A 19,392-nucleotide genomic window follows, 5' to 3' on the forward strand; every position below is an offset into this window, starting at 1 on the left:
CACAAACTCAGTTGCCAATATTTCCAGGATATGCAGAGTCAGACTATGACTTATTAGGGGATAGGAGTTTCCCCTAATGTTATACTACTTCCAGGCAAAGTAAGTTCCAAGTTTTGAATCATTTGGGTCCTTAAGTTACATTTTCAAAATGGAGTAGAGTACACTTCAACTGTGTCTTCCATGTAAACACACCAACACATACACCCTTCCACCCCCAACCACCCAACAAGACAACTTCAGATCATGCAGGCCTGCAATTTATTTTCCTTCACATCCTCACAAGACTTTTAGAGCCCAATACAAAAAGAGTTAATTTATTATTGGGAGCAACACAGCAGCTTAAAATGGAGAGAAAAAAATACAGCATGTTGAGAACAAATTCTATTACATCCTTGTTGTCTCACACACAAAGTATTATGATAATGGGATATAGGAAAAAGATAGAGTAAAAGTAAAAGCAACAAAATATTTGCATGTGGCCGAAGTTAACAACACATTTTTAAGAGGTGAGTCTCACTGTTGAACAATTTATAAGCATACCAAATGTAATTCAACACAATCTATAAATAATGAATCACTAAAAAGAAATAAGATCTTCCAGATAAGCATCTACTAGCCTTCCAGGTTGACAAAGGATTCAAGGTCTTTAAACAAAAAAACAAAAAAATGTTTTTAAAGTTATGAATCAATTTTGTAAGCATTCACACAGAGGTGGAGGGTGTGTCCTTGGATTGTATTTTGTGCAGAAATCAAGCTTTGGATCAGGGATTGGAATGTCATTGCCTGTCAAGTATTGCAGATCTGCATTATGTGGCATAATCCAAGAGTTATTTTGTTGCTTATACAATCCCATATACTTTCTCAAATTACTAATTATGTGCAGGATCAGAGAGAGTGCATGAGGGGATATCGTAATATATCCAGTTCCGGGCACCATACCTTAAGAAAGATCTGGCTAAATTGGAGGGAGTTCAGAGAAGAGCAACAAAAATGATTTCAACAAAATTTAGAAAACCTGACCTATGAGTAACGGTTAAAAAACTGGGCATTTTTAGTCTTGAGAAAAGATGAGTAAGTGGTGAGGGGTAGATCATGTTCTCCATGTCCATTGAAGGTAGGACAAGAAGTACTGGGCTTAGTCTGCAGCAAGGGAGATTTAGTTTAGAGGTTAGGAAAAGGTTTCTAATTATACGGGCAGTTAAGCTCTGGAATAGGCTTCCAAGAAAAGGCTGTGGAATCCCCATCATTGCAGGTTTTTCAGAACAGGCTGAAGAAACACCTGTCAGGCATGATCCAGCTTTACTTGGTCCTGCCTCAGAACAGGGGGCAGGATCAAATGACTTCTCGAGGTCCCTTCCAGCCCTACTTTTCTAGGATTCTATAACAGTGCACTCAAGTCTCATACACAAAGGGACAAGCATAAGGAATTACATAATTGCGTATTTTAATAGCCTAAATATACTTTAAATCTAGGAATAAGTAACTGACTTCAATCTTTATAATAATAGCCATTAAAAAAGTTATACAGTCAACACTGTCCTCCATGTAACATACTAAGATAAGACATTTGAAAAATCAGTGTGCTTTAAGACCAACTCAGAACATGATGTCCAATCCATGTTTATTTTCACTGGACTCAATGTAATCAGAAAACTTTACAAAGGTAAGTTTCTGGTTCATGATTTAGTTATTAGCTTTAATTTTAAAAATGGAGAAAACAGAATAAGGAAATTCTTATTCTTTGTGTTGCCAAACTAGTAGACCTGTGGTTCATAACGAGATGTTTAACACAGAAGGGATGAAAAAAAAAAAAGCTAAGCACAATAATGATTTCCAAGTCTTAACATATTTTAAGTAGAAAAGTTACGAAGATATACAAACTGGAAGAATGACTAATCTAGATGTATACAGCATATTCCAAATATTTTTTGCTACTCAGTTTGCAAAGTGAGACTTCATCTCTGTGTACTCAGACATGTCCCATCACTATACAGAAACAAAAACAACAAGGAGTCTTTAAGGTGCCACCAGACTCCCTGTTGTTTTTGTAGATACAGACTAACACGGCTACCCCGATACTATACAGAAACAAGATTTTAAATTTAGACCAATCAGAACAAAGCTATTCCAGCCTCGCCCATATTAATACAATTCAACAGTTATTTCCCAAACCACCACATTCTCCATCAAAGGAATCCAGTGTACTATAAAATTGCTCAGAAAAAGGAGGTACTACTTGAAATGGGCATGTGGAAAGAAAACTGGGAATTGCTATCTTTCCAGTTGTTTCTTGAAAGGCTGTCAAATCTTATAGTTTCAGAGATTAAGGATAATCAGAAGAGAAAGCTAACACAAAATACACTCCATACAGGCAGCTAAATTTACATTACAGATGCAAGAGTCAGGAAATGAAAGGTAAGGTTTAATCATATATTTCCAGAGAATCCCTGCCTCGGTCAATCAACAGGCTGGTGCAGTCAATGAGGCAGCCACAATTTATTTCTTATTGTCAATATACAATGAATGGACCTGTGCCTTATTCATTACGCACTGAAGGCCTAAATTTGGCAATTCTGAGTAAATCTATTGTCTTCCTTACATTAATCCAGGGTAGGCAACCTTTCAGAAGTGGTATGCCGAGTCTTCATTTATTCACTCTAATTTAAGGTTTCACGTGCCAGTAATACATTTTAACGTTTTTAGGTGGTCTCATTCTAGAAGTCTATAATATATAACTAAACTATTGTTGTGTGTAAAGTAAAGTAAATAAGGTTTTTAAAATGTTTAAGAAGCTTCATTTAAAATTAAATTAAAATGCAGAGCCCCCCAGACTGGTGGCCAGTGTGAATGCCATTGAAAATCAGCTCGCGTGCCATAGGTTGCCTACCCCTGCATTAATCTAACTAATCAATCACGTTATTTACATATGACCCCCTCCATAATGAAGTACACAGATGGAATGGTGTGCAGTGCATTAAGAAAGGTCTCACTATGTACCCTATCTTGCATGTGTGTTCCTCATTCTGGACAACAGTAGATTATTTTGGGCTTGCTTGGGTTTTTAAACTATCACAGTAAATTTATTACATTTCATTACATGCCTTTGGTTTGCTTGCTGTACTTCATTCAACTAGTGCCGTTAGCTATGCAAGTAGCTATTTCATTATTATAATGTATATAGCCAAGAAGAATTACAAGGTGTATATGAAAACAATCTTGGCTTTGCCCACATTTGAAGTGTTTCACTTTGCTGCCTTAAAGACAGACTGTAAAAAAGTATTTCTTTTAAAGGAGTTTGTGCCCTTTTTTCTTCTTCTTTATGATATATAAAGATGACCTGACTATCCTGCCGCTCTTTTCTTCCTCTCCACAATTTTTCTTGATGTTCCTAATATTTCTCAGGTCAGAAACATGCATGTCTGGTCTTCCCAGTTTTGCTGGATAACTTTATGGGAAGGAGGGGGGTGAGTGTCTCAGATTTTTATTATGAATCCACACCTTAATTAACAGATGATGAATCTTCAACTCAAGTCCTCCTCTTTGGAAAATTCTCACTGAACATCAGCATTAGAAACAGATGTTAATGTATACCAAAAAACTAAAATTTATTTTCCCTTTCAACTGGTCAGCTCTCATTTCTTGAAACATCAGTTTCACTTGTTCTCTTGCTTATCCACGGTCTTTTAGGATGTACAAGACCTGTATTTCTAATGTTAAACAGAAATTGCAAAATTCTTAAATACTGAAGTCTTCTTTATACATCACAAAACAAGAAGCGAAACAATTTTTCCCCTCCCTTTTCAGATCAAGTTTAAGTTACAGAAGATTTTGTATAAAATTCCTTAATTTGGTCGGTGTTTTTTGTTGTTCCTCCCCCACCACCAAGAAATCAATAAAACAAAAATTCCATCAACAGACCAGCATGTCTTGCATATGATGCACACTTAATGCTCGGATCTTACTGAATGAAGCAATTTTTAGTAAGACAACCAGTTAAGCAAAGCCTCAGCTGCTGTCAGACTTGCCTGGAACCTAGATGAACTGGTAGGGGAAGAGTTGACTGGTGGTAGAATGAGTCTGAGATGTCACTGAAGGATGCAGTGTCAGGCCCTGCCTCCTGATAGTCAGGCCTAGTAGTTGGAATGGAGGGCAAAGCCTGACGTAGGGTCGGGACTGAGCAGAGGATAGCACTGGAACCTAGAACCAGGGACAGGCCGGGGATCGGAACCAAAATCAGAGTCTGTAGACAAGCCAAAACAGTACTGTAGCTGGAGTCCAGGTGCAGGCCAGAGGCCAAAGCCAGGTGGTTAGAGTCCAAGGGGGTCAGGAAGCAGAGGCAAGGCTGGAGCAAGGTCAGAGTAAAGCAAGGACAAGACTAGAACAGGGCTCAGGCAAGGCTGGGGCAGGAACAAGATCAGGAGCAGGCTGGGAGTATAGTCTCTGATCTGCTGCATTGCAGTGTGAGGGTTCCTGGCTGGTAGTGCTGTTGTGTTGGGGAAATACCTGAGCCTGGGGGTCATCTGAGCCAGGCTCCACTGAGAGTTAGACTGCTGTCACATTCCTGAAGGCTGATACCATTCACAAAGAGCCTGCAGTGTAAGGTAGTTCAGCTGGGTTGTTGCAGAATGCCTGAGTGGTGACTCACAACAGGTCTGTTGGAGGGGCACCTCTTGAGTTTCTGCACCTAACAGCTAGCGAGCAGCCCTGGTTTGGCTGCGCGTTTGCCTCACAGACAGAAGCATTGTGATATTGCACTTGGATGACTAATTGAACCAAAATGGCTGTAGCACTCAAGTTGCTAGTCTACATCAGACTGAAGTCATGAAAACTGAACCAGTTATGACCTGCTCAGGGCTTGTCAACACAGTGCATTAGTGTACACCAGCTGGGGTGTAATTTCTAGTGTATACCAGCATGTCGCACTTCAACTGCCCGTATGGGCTCTGCTGGCATGCATTAACAGTTCCTTTTTGTGCTTTTATGGAATTTTTAGTGCATGCTAGCAGGGTCCACATGGGCAGTGAGCAACACACGTAAAGCACACTGGAATTTATACCACAGCTAATGCACACTAACACTGTGTAGATAAGCCCTCAAGGTTACTACAGTTGTAACAACACATAGAACTAATGAAAAAAGTATTACAAGCACCTATGGATAGATAGTGTTTTATCAGTTTGAACCAAGCTCTTAGTGACAAGTACAACAGATTCCAATATTCTATCAACAAACTAGTAACCTTAAACTCAACCATACCAAGGAACATTAGGGTTAAAAACATTAAGAATTTAATAAGTACAGAAAATAAAAATAAAGGGAAGGAAGATAAATCAAATATCCTCACCATTCACACATGTGTACAACAGAGTTCTGGCTGTAGACTTAAACATGGAGATACTATACAGCAACTGCATAACTAAGTTAATGTTTAATGATTTGACAGAAACACCTGGTGATCAGATGGGAAGAAAACATATTTGAAATGGGCACTATTAAACTCAAAATACTGACAGAGAACACATCACCAAAAGCAAAGGCAAAAAAAGCCTAAAAAATAAAAATAAAGAAACAGATTTTTTAAAAAGTAGTTTTTCAATTTATTACAGGTTGGTTTTTCTTCTTTGAGCTACAAAGTGGCTGCAGTAAATGTATTAAATGCAATTCTAGTAACTTGTTCACATAAGTTGTTAGAACTAGATAGAAGGTCTCAGAAGGGCCAAGAAATAATGGCAGAATAAGTTGATGTTCTGCGTTTACTGTACATGACGTGCCAAAAAAGCCCTCAAATTATTTTTGATTGCAACTTTAAAATATGCACGCTTTTTTCATCTTGTTAGCACTATTTTAGCCCAGCTACACTCTAGGGGGAAAACATTATTTGAAATTAACTACAATGATCACTGCAACAAAATTTGAGTCCAGCAGCTTTTTACCTTGATTCTCCAGGCAATTTGAATTCAGGCCAAATATTTGTAATGTAACTGGACAGGTGGGTATGAGAATGGCTTTCTTGTTCATAAATCAATATCTGATATGCAGAGAAACGTATGAGCAACTGTTACATTAAAAATTTCTAAACAGACAGCTGAAGCTGCAAAGGAACTAGAATGAGCAGAAGCTAAAAAATAAGCATAATAAAAAAAACTAGCAGTAGTATTTAGATCAGCTACATATAGAAGATAATTTTACTGAATATTATTTTTCTGACAACTGACCTCTTTGCAGTTCCCCATCTGCTTATTAAGATCAACAGTAAGAGCAAGATGTGATGATAATCAGCTTTTGAGGTACAGCCTGCTGCTTGAGCCAGTGGAACATGTTTACAATGGAGTAAAGGACATGTGGGCTTAGGTGACTTTTCCACTAGTGATCCCCTTCTCTGCCCTGAGTCCCCACCCAAACTAGCCTGGCACCATCTGCTACCCCACTCTAGGAAACATTACTTCAAAGTGTTTTCTTTGAAGGTACAACAATGATTCCCCAGCACTGTTTTATTCCAGTAATAATTGCAGAAGGTTTTTTGGGGGGGCGGTGGGGAAATGGAAGGGAGAAGTGTTCTTCTTTGGTTTGAGGGAGATTGGAGGGGAGGAAGAAGAGAAAATTGCCACTACCTCTGGTGACCCATCTGCCAACTACTGGTGAAGTTCACAAGACTGCTTATGAACCAGTCACAAAAAATACTTACAGTGTGTCTTGTTCTATTTTTATGTAACTGCCATAGTAACTGTTTATTAAAAACCAAACTGTTCAGTTTACACCAGCAAGGACAACTCTTCACTAAGGTGAATTTTGGGAACAAGAAACTGAACCATGTTCCATTAGACTTATTTTATTTCTGCAAAATTAACATTAAACATGCTATTCAAAATAGCAACAATGTAAAGATTGAGGGGGGAAATGAAAAGATGCAGGACAAAAAACATTTCACAGTTCTTAAGCTGTAAACTTGAGAATAAAATGGCAATCAAGTATCTTACCAACAATTGTCAGGTGGCTATAAAGTGAGGTAGTAAAATTGTTCTTGGGAAAGGAATAATAGCTATGTGCATAACAAATACATGTTCTTGCATATATATATATATATATAATTGTAAAACTTAAAAACTTCTATACCCTAGAAAAGCCATCACAAAACAATGGTTCCCAACCTTCTTGCTGGAGCCCTGGTACAGTTACTGCTGCCTGATCTCCATCTGTTTCCTTCTCTTGCCCTTTTACAGTTCATTCTTTGACTTTTTGTTTGTTTGTTTGTTTGGGGGTGTGCGGGGAAGAGACTGAGAAAAGGGGAAAGCAGAAGCATTATTTGTTTTCATTCCCCTTCAGTTTTCCCTACTCACTGGGAAGCTTCATGCTGCTAGAGCAGAGGGTTCCACTAGCATTGCTCAAAAATGATCTGAACAATGAGACAAGAGACACACTTGGGCTAGTAGGCTGCTGTCTCAGGCCACATCTACAGTATGGGAACTCTACCAGCATAGCTACAGTGCCACAGCTATACTGGCATAACCTAACAGCGTAGACACAGCCTACGCTAACGGAAGGGGTTTTTCTATTGCTGTAGGAACACCACTTCCCCAAGCGACAGTAGCTAGGTTGACAGAAACATTCTTCTATCAACCTAGCTACAACTTGGGGGTCTACACTGAGGGTCAGAAAACTATAGTCTCTCAGTGTTGCAGATTCTTCACACACCCAACCAACACAGCTATGTCAACCTAAATTTAAAGCATAGACCAGGCCTCAGACTATAATTATGTACCACAAGAGCTACTGCCAGATTTACATACATTAAGGCTCAGTCTACAATTAAATTTAAGTCGACATAACTATGTCACCAAGGGGTAGGAAAAATCCACACCAAGCCCTGCAGTTATGCCAACTCAACTCCCAGTGCAGATGCAACTAGGTCAACGTAAGAGTATTTCCATCGACCTAACTACCATTGCTTGGGGAGCTGGTGTTCCTACAGCAACGGAAACACCCCTCCTGTCACTGAACGCTGCATCTAGACTACAGTATTATACAGATGTAACTATATAGGAGGACAGTGCCTGTTAGGTAGACAAGGTCTAAGAGAAGGCAGGTAGCTTTCAAGAAGCTTTGGCCATAGCATCAGACACACACATTCAAGGTGGAGGGAGGTGGATCTGGGGACATGCCATTTTCCCTGCCCCACTGATCATCAGCCCTAACAACCCCTCAATTACTATGGCTGTCCTACAGGAGGCCCACACCGCATGCTGGGGAAAAAATGGAAATAAAGATAGAACAAAAAAGATGGTGAAAACTTATTTTCAAGAAAAAATTAGCACTATAGCAAATAGATTTGACAGTACTTGGCAGAGATTGGGACTTTGGTTTCAAGACTAACAATGATCAGATGATCAAATTTCTCCCTCATATGGGCATTAGGTTTGATATTTAAGGTTTCAGTTTAAGTTAATATTGTCACAGTCTAGGTCAGGGGTAGGCAACCTATGGCACGAGTGCCGAAGGAGGCACACGAGCTGATTTTCAGTAGCACTCGCACTGCCTGGGTCCTGGCCACTGGTCCGGGGGCTCTGCATTTTATTTAATTTTAAATGAAGCTTCTTAAACATTTTAAAAACCTTATTTATTTTACATACATACAATAGTTTAGTTATATATTATATAGACTTATAGAAAGAGACCTTCTAAGAACGTTAAAATGTATTACTGGCACGCGAAACCTTAAATTAGAGTGAATGACCGAAGACTCGGCACACCACTTCTGAAAGGTTGCCGACCCCTGGTCTAGGTTCTGACTATTGAAATTAAGGAAGTGATTCTGTGATTAAGCACAGAGTTGTGTTCAGCTTACAAACAGAAAGTAGTCACACTTACAAGGCAGTTTGAGTTCTAGCATGCCTTCCTTATTGAATGTTTACCAAAAAGCCTGAAGGAAACACTTATTTCTGGCCTATTACTCTAGTCAGCTGCCTCTTTTGCATTTAAATGCCTTCTACCAAAAACAAAACAAAAGGCAGCTATGTTTTAGACTCATTTTAAATAAAACAGAGGATGGCATAATCAGGGTAAAGTAAGAAAATGAAAAAGTCAGAGTTTTAACACAAAACTACAGTGGATGAACAGAGAAGTGATTCTCCCTTCTATAAAAAGCACCTTCAGTGGAAATCAAGGCATGCATAACTGGGATTGTTTGCAAGTACAGCAACTTAAAGGTTTGGTACTAGCATTATTTATGACTTTGTGCTAATTGTAATACAATGATCTATTCAGAAGATTCACAAGAGATTCCATTGTCACTATTGAGGATTCACTCATAGGGCAACTTTAACAGTCCCAGCCGCAATATTTAAACGCTTAAAAAATGGGGGGGGGGATTTAGGGGGGAAGGGTTTCTAGCCCCTAAAGTTGCAAAGATAACCTACAACACACAAAAGGAGCATACGGGCTTGTCTTACACAGAGCAGCAAGGGGTCTGATTTCTAAAACACATTAACTGGTCTGGGCAAACCCTGCTGGTTCAAGCTAAAAGTTCCCTAATGTGCTTTAACATAGTGGTGTTTGAGCACTACGTTAAAAAACACTAGGAAACCTGATGCTGTGTGGTAAGGTCTGCCCAGACCAGTTAGTACACTTTAGAAATCATATCCCCATAGTGCAAATTGCTGCTTCATGTAGGCAAATTCTAAAATTATTGTTGTGTTGTCCTCTCAGAAAATCTGCAGGCAGACCACTCCAATGCCTTTAGTAGGGCTTCTCCAAACTGCAGCAAAATGGAAACGTAGGTCTATACTAGAAAAGGTCTGCCAGTATAGCTATACCAGCAAACTCTCCTAGAGTAGATGTATCAGGAAAAGAATGTTTTTGCCAGTATAGTACACAGGTTCCCAAAGTAAAATAAGCTGTAATGGCAAAAAACACTTAAGCCAGTATATAACCGCATCTGCCTCAGGATGGTTTGCCAGAAAAGAAGTATTGGAAGGAATAAAAGTCATCTTTCCCACACCCAACATTAGTATACTGGCCAAAGTTTGTAGCACAGACCTGGATTTAGCCTTGTCAGTCTTCACTGTTTCCCAGAAGACTACTCAGTGTTACTCGGCTACTACTTTGGAAAGCAATAAACAACAAGAACTGGAGTTATTAATTTAGAGCAGTGTTTTTCAACCACTGTTCCGCGGCACACTAGTGTGCCGCGAGATGTTGCCTGGTGTGCCGTGGGAAAAAAATATTAAACCATGCTTGAATGTCGGAACTGGTTACTAAAATTTTTGAATCCCACCACTGATGTTAAGGACTATAAATAGCTCAGAATATCAGCTTTGTGTTCAGCCAAACAGGCCCAGGTTGCGCACTGAATAAAGTATTTTATAATTTTTCATATTTCTGTTTACTTACTATTTCATAATAAAGTAATTATAAAATACTTTCTTTGTGTTTATTTGATTCCTATTCAAGAGAATTACTTTATATATAGTCAATATAGGCACAGAGTTAAATTTTTTAACATTTTCTAATGGTGGTGTGCCTCGTGATTTTTTTCATGAAACAAGTGTGCCTTTGCCCAAAAAAAGGTTGAAAAACACTGATTTAGAGTACTCAAAAAAATGAGGCAGGGCAGCATAGAGTACTGGAGACAAAAAAGTGACACAAAAGCAAAGAAGGGACAGAGCAGAGCACCACACACTCCCATCACAGGAAACTGGTAGATACCTCCCTCAATCCATCCATGAAGCAGTCAGGAGGCTCTTTAGAAATGATGACAAACTCCAAATTTATCAGGCAGATACTAGCTTGAAGATAACTCCACAGCAGAATCCAGGGATAGCATCCAGTAGGAATCCAAGCACCTTCCCCTTTCCCAGCAGCTGCAGCAAGGGAAAGTCTGCTTCTCACTTGGGCCATTGTCTCTGCAGAGTGAAACTCATCTTTCATATCAATCTTCGGCTAGTGGGTTTACTCTATCTGATTTCTTGTAAGTTTTCCAAACCTTGTGCGTGAGAAGATTGTATTAGTTAACTGGATGTGAGAGATTGTATATACTTATACCTGAGACTGATTTTGGAGAAAAGAAAGATATAAAGGGGGCGGGGAGAGGGAGGAAGAAAATGAAGACAATATAGGGAAAGAGAACAACATAGAGAAGAGTGAGAGTGTAGGTAAATAACCGTGATCTATCACAGGATAGGCTGTGTCCATTGAGGCACATTAACCCTGCATTATACAGGAGAGACCCCAGAATTAAACAGCTCTGCCTTTCAAAGGTCTTTCCTTCAAATTTACTCCAAACAGGCTTAGCGTTCAAGCTAGTTGGTGGCTTGTACAATTTTCCATGCTCTGCTTATGAATGAAAAGCTGTTGTTTCTTTATCACATTTTCAATTAAGTCCCATAGCTCTTTGATTGAAAGTTACTGAGGAGCAGAAAACTATGATAACAGTCATAGTATTTTGACAGCAATTTTCAAACCCAGAAAAGTTTATTTTATTCCAAAATATTCTCCAGAGACCTGTGGCTATTAAGTTAACATGGATCACGCTGCTGCATCATGTGATGCAGTCTTCAGTTTTGAAGTCAACAAACTCAGTCTGGAGTTCCAAAACTGTCTTAAAGGGCATATCTATACTTACAGCATTGCAACGGCTGCTGTAGCGCTTAGTGAAGACACTACCTATGTTAAAGAGAGAGCTTCTCCAGTCCGTGTAGGTACTCCACCTCCCCCAGAGGCGGTAGCTATGTCCACCAAGTCAGTGTAACTATGTTGCCCAGGGGTCTGGATTTTCCACATCCCACAGCAAGGTACTTTTAACTGAAATATGTTTGTAGTGTACAGGAGGGCTCAGTGTTCTTAGATTCCCTCCCAAGTGCACAGCCAGCCTCTCTCTGGCTGGCAGGGATAGTAGATACTCAAGTTCTGCACACAATCCTATGGAAGTTAATGCTAACGTTAAGTATCAGAGGGGTAGCCGTGTTAGTCTGGATCTGTAAAAAGCAACAGAGGGTCCTGTGGCACCTTTAAGACTAACAGATGTATTGGAGCATAAGCTTTCGTGGGTGAATGCCCACTTCGTCAGACGCATGCTAACGTTATCAGTGTTACTGAACATTACTCTTGGCATTTAAATGGTCTTTATGCTTAAAAGCCGAGTGGGGCAGTTGGGGGTGGGGGAGTCAGGTCACAGTTCCCAGTGCTAGTTTCAGGAAGCCTTGGGCTATGTCCTCAATACGGGGGGGGAGAGGGGGGGCAGGTCGATTTAAGATACGCAAATTCAGCTACGCGAATAGCGTAGCTGAATTCGACGTATTGGAGCCGACTTACCCCGCTGTGAGGACGGCGGCAAATCGACCTCCGCGGCTCCCCCGTCGACGGCGCTTACTCCTACCTCCGCTAGTGGAGTGCAAGCGTCGATTCGGGGATCGATTGTCGCGTCCCGACGAGACGCGAAAATTCGATCCCCGAGAGATCGATTTCTACCCACCGATTCAGGCAGGTAGTGTAGACCTGCCCTTAGTGAAATAGGTAGGACAGCACAGCATCAAGTCACCTTGGGAGGATCTCTGCACAGACTAACGTTGGGTGGAATAAACTTAAAAAATAGCATCAGCTCACTGCTGTCCCTGTTCTCCCAGGCACCGGGGCAGTGTCCTTTCCTTCCCCCTCCCCAGCTAGGAAGGTCAGTATCGCTCCCGACCCAGTAACACGATCTCACCTTGTAATGAAGTCGGCGATGCCGCTGCTGCTGCCAGGGATAGCGATTCTCTTGGTTTTGTCCGTCGGCTCCTGGGGAGGGGCCGGGACGGTGGCCGGTGTCCCCCCATGCGGCAGGTGCTCCGGGGCGCTTCGGCACCGGCTCACTTCGTAGGTGTTGCGGGAATTCAGGTTAATGTCTATGAAGCCCAGAGGCGCCGGGCAAAGGGTTCCCGCCGCAGCAGCCCCGTCGCTGCAGTCCCGGGGAGTCCGAACGCCGGCGGCGGCTTCTGACGGGCTTTCAGTCCCAGCTCCGCTGCGGGGCGGCGGGCGGCTACCGACCGCCGCGCCATCCTCCGGATCGGGCCCCAAGCAACAACTTCTCAAAGGCTCTTCGAGGGCAGCCCCCGCCGGCGGGCTGGCCCGGCCCGCGCCGCTCCCCGGCTCCGGCTGGGGATCGGGGAGGAAGTGAGGGAAGCCCCCATTGGGCAGTCTCATTTCCTCCTCCTGGGGCCCCGGCTCGGTCCGCACGGCCCAAACAGGCGGCTCCTCCGGCTGCAGCAGGAAGCCGGCGTCCCCATTGGTCATTCTCCCGTGGGGGCCCAGGACACAGGCGGCCCCGTTGGGGGGTCTCTCCGGGCAGCACTTGCAGCCCAGCCCCGCAGGCGCGGTGGGGCCAACCTTCCCGGCCAGGTACCGCTGCAGCAACCGCTCCTCCTGCCCCGAGCCCCCGCTCAGGCTCCGGCTTCCATCCCGCTCCCCGTCCTCCTCCTCCGCCTCCTCCTCCTCCGCCGCCGCCTCATCTTGCCGGCCCGCGGGAAACAAGGCTGCACTGCCCTGAGCTCCGGCATCGTCCGGCCCAACCATTTGCCGCCCCGCAGCCCCCGGGATGCCAGTGGCGCAGCTGGGGGCGGAGGGGGCGCACGAGCCCCCCCGGCGCAGCGGACCAAGGGGGGCGGGCGCGCGCTACTCTTCACACCGCGAGCCGCAGCTACCGCTAGCTCCGCTCACCGCATCGGACGGCGGCCTGGGGCAGCCCGGCTCACGCAAGCGCACAACAGCGGCAGCCCCCAGCCAAAGGCGGTTCCACCATAGAGAAGTAGCGTAGACCTACCCGGTCAACCCTGGAATATCCGGTATCATAGAGATGCCACCTAGATAGGATCCTCCCCATAGGAGGGGAATCACGGATTTCCTTTACCATACAAGACCTCCTTACGCTCAGTTCCCCTTACCGTATTCTATCTAACACTCTCTCATTCACATGAGAAAAGACTGTTTCCATGACGATATTCATCAAGACCCAGACACTACCAGGTACCATATTCCATCTGAAACCACCGCCTCTAAAATCAGATCCCAGTAGCCACAGGTGTAATTACTAATGGGTAACAGCAGCATCACCCAAAGGCATGAGCTAGACTACAGACTTCATTGGTGTCGGACTGAACCATTTAGTTCCACTATGCTGATGCCCCTTCATTTCATACTATATAAGTAGAAAGGTGGACAAGTAGAAGCTGGTGAGAAGGGGGTATGGTGTAGTTAATATCTAGTGCAGCCTAGGACTCAGGCTTGCTCAGTTAAAGCTAATGATAACATTACCTCCTGCATAAGACAGGCCTTGGGGGCAGCTTCATACTTGTGAAGTGGTGCGATAAATTCAGAAATTCCATCTAAACACACACAGCTCAGGAGCCTAATCTTGGTTCCCAGGCAGCAACCACATTAGATGTGTCCACCTCTTTTTGACGCCTTCTAAACCAATGGTGTCCAACCTTTTCAGCCCCTTTATTGCAAAGAGGGGAAGAGACGACAATATTTAGGGGAAGGTTCTTCTCCCTTTGCACCATATGGATGGCACAGAGGGAGCAGAAACTAGGGAAATCCTCAGCATGGGATTTACTGTGATGTGGGGAGAGACATCAATGGTCTTTGGTGTCAGCACAGCCAGCTCCTATGCCCCCTCTCTGAACAGTCACCACACAGTGCAGTGCTACTACAGGTCTGTTGCATCTTACGCGCATTTAACATGTGCATTTTCAACTTTACGCGGTCGGGGGGGGGAAAGAGAGAAAAACAAACAATTTTAATACTATACCTGTAGTGCGGGCGATTTTGCCCGCCATTGAATTCAGTGCGGTTTTGGCTATACGCGGTTTTCGCTTTACGTGCTAACCGCAGAACGGAACCCCCGCGTAAGATGAGACAGACCTGTATTCCCCAATGCTTTCTGGTCCCTTGTGGGATCACAGCCAATCAATGCAAGTTAGAGCAGCCCTCTGGCTGCCATATCCCACATTGGGGCAGAGAATTAGGTAGGTATAACTGATTGTTGGTTCTCACCTTATCTTTTCCCCACCCCCTTCCTGAGCTGATCAGGTTGATGGAGGGGAGGGGGACAGAGAAAAGAGGGGAAACCATTCTTTGCTAGGTGCTTCCCCGTAGGCTCAAGCAGAGCCAGTGGAACATGTATCCAGCCCTCCTTGGAGAGAGCCAGATTAAGACAAATTGAGGCCTCTGAGATACTACAAGATGAGCCCTCCCCCCAAATATCTGTGCCCCCATGCTGTTTCCTCACCACCACCAGATGTGGCAGAATGCCCAACATGCTGCAGGAACAGTAGCAGCAGTACCGGATCCCTTTCTCCCTCTCCTATGAATAGCTGCTAAGGGGACGGAGCCACTGAAGCAGTGGGGGTGCCCCCTACTTCTTACTCCAGAATCTGAGGTGTTTTTGCCTGTAGGGGTAGGCCAACCCTTCTGTGCACTTCTGTGACAGAGTCCTCTGTTGGGATGGTGTTAGCAGGGCTCCCCAGAGCAGTTGGGGTCTTATTAAGAAGAGATTGGAATGAATGGGGTACACTTCTCAAGGCTGTCTACAGACTGAGTTTACATCTCTACACCAATCATGCATGGTTCACATTTCCAAGTTTTTCTTCCCGGCCATGAGGGCTGGAAACTTACCAATTTTCTTTCCCTTTATCTTCTGTTTTTAAATGAAAGTGGAGAGTCTGATATAATTACATGACTCCAAGAACCTATGATCAGGTTTACATAGTGCATACACCTTAAGGCAGCCCTATCTCTCAGCTTTCTGTAGTCTGGCAGGGAAGCAGTGGATTCTCCATCACTAACAATTTTTAAAATCACAGGGCACAGCTCAGAGAACACATTTTCAATTTACTATCCATTACACAGTTTCTTAACTGTTGCCCTTGAGGGCTATTGTTTAGAGTCTCAAAGCCCCAGGCTGGACACCACTTTTCAATCCAACTGACTGCTTTCAGTTGCTTATCGGGGACTCCTATATGCCTTTTTTCATAATACAAGAGAGCTAAGGGACATTCAGTGATAATGAAAAGGCAGCATATTTAAAAGTTATGAGGGCTATTTTTTTTTAGAACATTGCATAACTAACTTATGAGATCGAGCATCAGAGGGGTACCCGCGTTAGTCTGTATCCACAAAAACAATGAGGAGTCTGGTGGCACCTTAAAGATTAACAGATTTATTTGGGAATAAGCTTTCCCCCAGGGTTTTTTACCCACAAAAGCTTATGCCCAAATAAATCTGTTAGTCTTTAAAGTGCCACCAGACTCCTCGTAACTTATGAGACTTATTTTGCTAGCTCAGTAGGTATACAGGAGCAGGATCCTAATGGGGAACATAAGCCAAGGTCATGTTCAGATTTTCCTATATAATTTAATGGAGGTTCCCTAACATGCCAAACTGGGTGGGAAGGAAGGAGTTAACATTATAGACAAAATGTTCAAAAACAACTACAGATTTTGGGTGTCCAACATGAGCCTGATTTTCAGAGCACTTGCAGTTTCCACTGACTTCAGCTGAAGCCTTAACTCCTATCACACACACACACACACACACAGATTCCAATGATGCAATTTCCACATAAAAATTAATATTAACCTTAGATCAACTACATAGATCACATTACAGAAAAATATTTTAAAACCACTATTTGCAATATGACACCATATCTGCCACACACCAATAGAAAACCAAACATAGAATGTGTAATGTACTTTATTAGAGACGCACCAACTTTGTATCAGTCATCAAAAACACATGAAGCCATAACCAATAAACATGGACAAAGGTGGACAAGGATGCCTGTTAGCAGTTGAGTTTGAGGGTAAAGATATGTGGGCTGACGTTGGTAGAAAGGAGATAGTTGAGGGTAAGAAGGGAAACTGCTGAACATAGTGCAGGGGTGTTGAATGATTTAGTTACTAACTTTTTATGTTTCACTTTGGGTCTAGCGACCTTAACTTGCAGGTGAAGAGTTTTGTGTGGGGAAATCTACAATAAGCAAATGTTAAGTAGAGACTAAAATAGGGTAAAAAGGGAGGAGGAAAAAGCATAATAGTAAAAAATGGTGAAAAGTAAAAAAGGTGGATTTGAGGAAAAGTTGAAGAAGGAAGTAAGGATGCTTGGCATACAAGAAAAGAGAGATATCATTCTAGGTGAAAGGAGAAGCTTGGAAAGTGTCATGAAGACGAGTGACATGAGCAGACAAAAGGTGAGAATGTGAGAAGAGCAGGCAAGAACATGGGGAGCTACAGAAAATGAAGCATGGACAGGAGCAGAGCTGTGCAGGAACTACAATGTTGTACAGACAGAGAGGTTTAGTGAAGGGGCATGACGTGGAGGTGACAGAGTTGTCAACAGAAGCGGAGAAAGGAAGCAGGGAGAAAGTTGTGGAGGACAGATATGTTCAATTTCTGCCATGTTTTTCTTTAAGGAAGCAGCAGGACATCCATATCAGAAAGACATAGAAAAGACGTGAACATAGTCAAGGGTGGAAAAGAAGAATTACATCTCATTATAGCATAAAGCTTATAATAGACTCATCCAAGAGTTAGTGTAGAGAAGAAAAAAGTAAAAGAATGAAAACCCAACCCCTGGGAACATCAGCAAAAAGGGACAGGGAAGAAGAAAAGGATTTTTCAAAAATAGTGTTAAATGAGTCATCAGCAACACAGAAAATGAAGAAAGAAAGGACACAGCTACAGAAGTCCAAAAAAGAGAGGCTCTCATGAAGTTCGTAAGCACTAGAGCAGTGGTTCCCAAACCTTAACAACCTGTGAACCCCTTTCACTAAAATGTCAAGTCTCGTGAACCCCCTACTAAAAATGAATATTTCCAGGGATTTTCTCCTTTACCTGAGTATAAAGCAGTGATCTTGGAAATATAAAATTTGATTTTATGACATGCTTATTACACACTATTTATTATTATTATTATTTATCATTACAGTATTTTTATTACATTATGAATGTAAGCAGTCAGAATGAGCGTTACCCTGACATCTGGTGGTGAGCTGTGGAAAAGGACATCAGCGTCTGATCTCATTTGCATGGGCACACTCACCCTGCCTAACATGTTGGACTGCCTGCCCAAATGGTCACTTTGGCTGCTGTGGGATCCCCAGTCTGTTATTGGGGCAGGAGTAATAAAGCATTGTTATCCTGGTTATCAAGGACAGTAGAACTGTACTTGGCATTTTATGATGGAGGGATTCGCCTTCTACCTAGCAGCACTCACTAGGCAAGGGACATGGGTTCCAAAGCCCAGTGAACTGAGAGAGGTGGGGGATAGGTATGTGTACCTGGTAGTGTAGGCCCCTAAACACCACTTTTATCTCTCTTCTCTCCAGTGTAATAACAGAGCCAATTTTGACTCCATTAGGAGTCTTGTTATATGCTATAGAGCTGAAATCACTGATACCTAGATCTAAGCATTAGACCTACTTTGGGCTAGTGGTGCACCAGCACTGAGGCTCCCCTACCAGCTAAATTCACTGAGAGCTGAAGTCACTAAAGAGCTGAAGTTACTAAGTGCTGTGTTAAGTGGGGGGGAGCCTGAAGACAAGTTGGTGGAGCGGATAGCAGGACGGCGAGTGGAGCAGAGCGGAGCAGATAGCTGGCTGGCGGAGAGCAGAGCAGAGTGGCCAGCAGGACAACTGGCGGAGAGGCGCAGCTGGTGGTGAAGATTGCAGCAGAACCCCATGGAGAGACATGGCACTCTGCCGTCAACCCGAGCAGCGGAGCATGTAAGATACCCTCCATACCTCCCCCCACTTCCACCCAGGCTGGGAGGTAAACTCTGCAGATGAACTTCTGAACTCTGGGGGCTGCACTGACCAAGGTCAGAAACTGTGGGTGGGGTGACTGTTGGGTTGCTGGACCCTAAGGGGAAAAGGACACTGCCAAATTAACTTGGGGGTGGGTCTTTTCCTCATGGTTTGTGTTATGAATCCGGTTTGTGGTGTTTCCCCAAGATAATGCCGCATTGTTTTTCCCTCCTTTATTAAAAGGCTTTTGCTACACTCAGACTCCGTGCTTGCGAGAGGGGAAGTATTGCCTCTTAGAGGCACCCAGGGGGTTGGTATGTAATTGTCCCAGGTCACTGGGTGGGGGCTCGAGCTGGTTTTGCATTGTGTTATTAAAACAAAACCCCTAGACACTGAACCCGGCCCTTGTTGCTGCCAACTCTGACGGGCAGAAGGGTTACATGAAAATGGCAACACTCTTCCTAGATCTCACTTTCGTAGCTTGTATCACTTTGAATACACCTGTTAGGAGCCTTGTCTTATATGTTTCATAAAGGAGTATCAGCTGTGAAACAGCACAAAGATAAATAAATATATGGAGATATACTTATCTTGTATAACTAGAAGGGACCTTGAAAGGT

The 19,392-nt window shown here is 43.2% G+C and overlaps 1 protein-coding gene across 2 annotated transcripts in view; it reads right to left on the reverse strand.

Moving 5' to 3' along the window:
* Positions 1–13,542, reverse strand: part of TBC1D12 (TBC1 domain family member 12) — an 83,347-nt gene extending 69,805 nt beyond the window's left edge. For both annotated transcript variants that reach the window (XM_065407306.1, XM_065407305.1), the window contains exon 1: positions 12,698–13,542. In XM_065407306.1, the coding sequence (XP_065263378.1) occupies positions 12,698–13,542 (845 nt within the window). The remainder of the gene's footprint in view (positions 1–12,697) is intronic.
* Between the last annotated feature and the right edge of the window lie 5,850 nt (positions 13,543–19,392).

The sequence above is a fragment of the Emys orbicularis genome, chromosome 7 (assembly GCF_028017835.1).
Source record: "Emys orbicularis isolate rEmyOrb1 chromosome 7, rEmyOrb1.hap1, whole genome shotgun sequence".
Taxonomy (NCBI): domain Eukaryota; kingdom Metazoa; phylum Chordata; order Testudines; family Emydidae; genus Emys; species Emys orbicularis.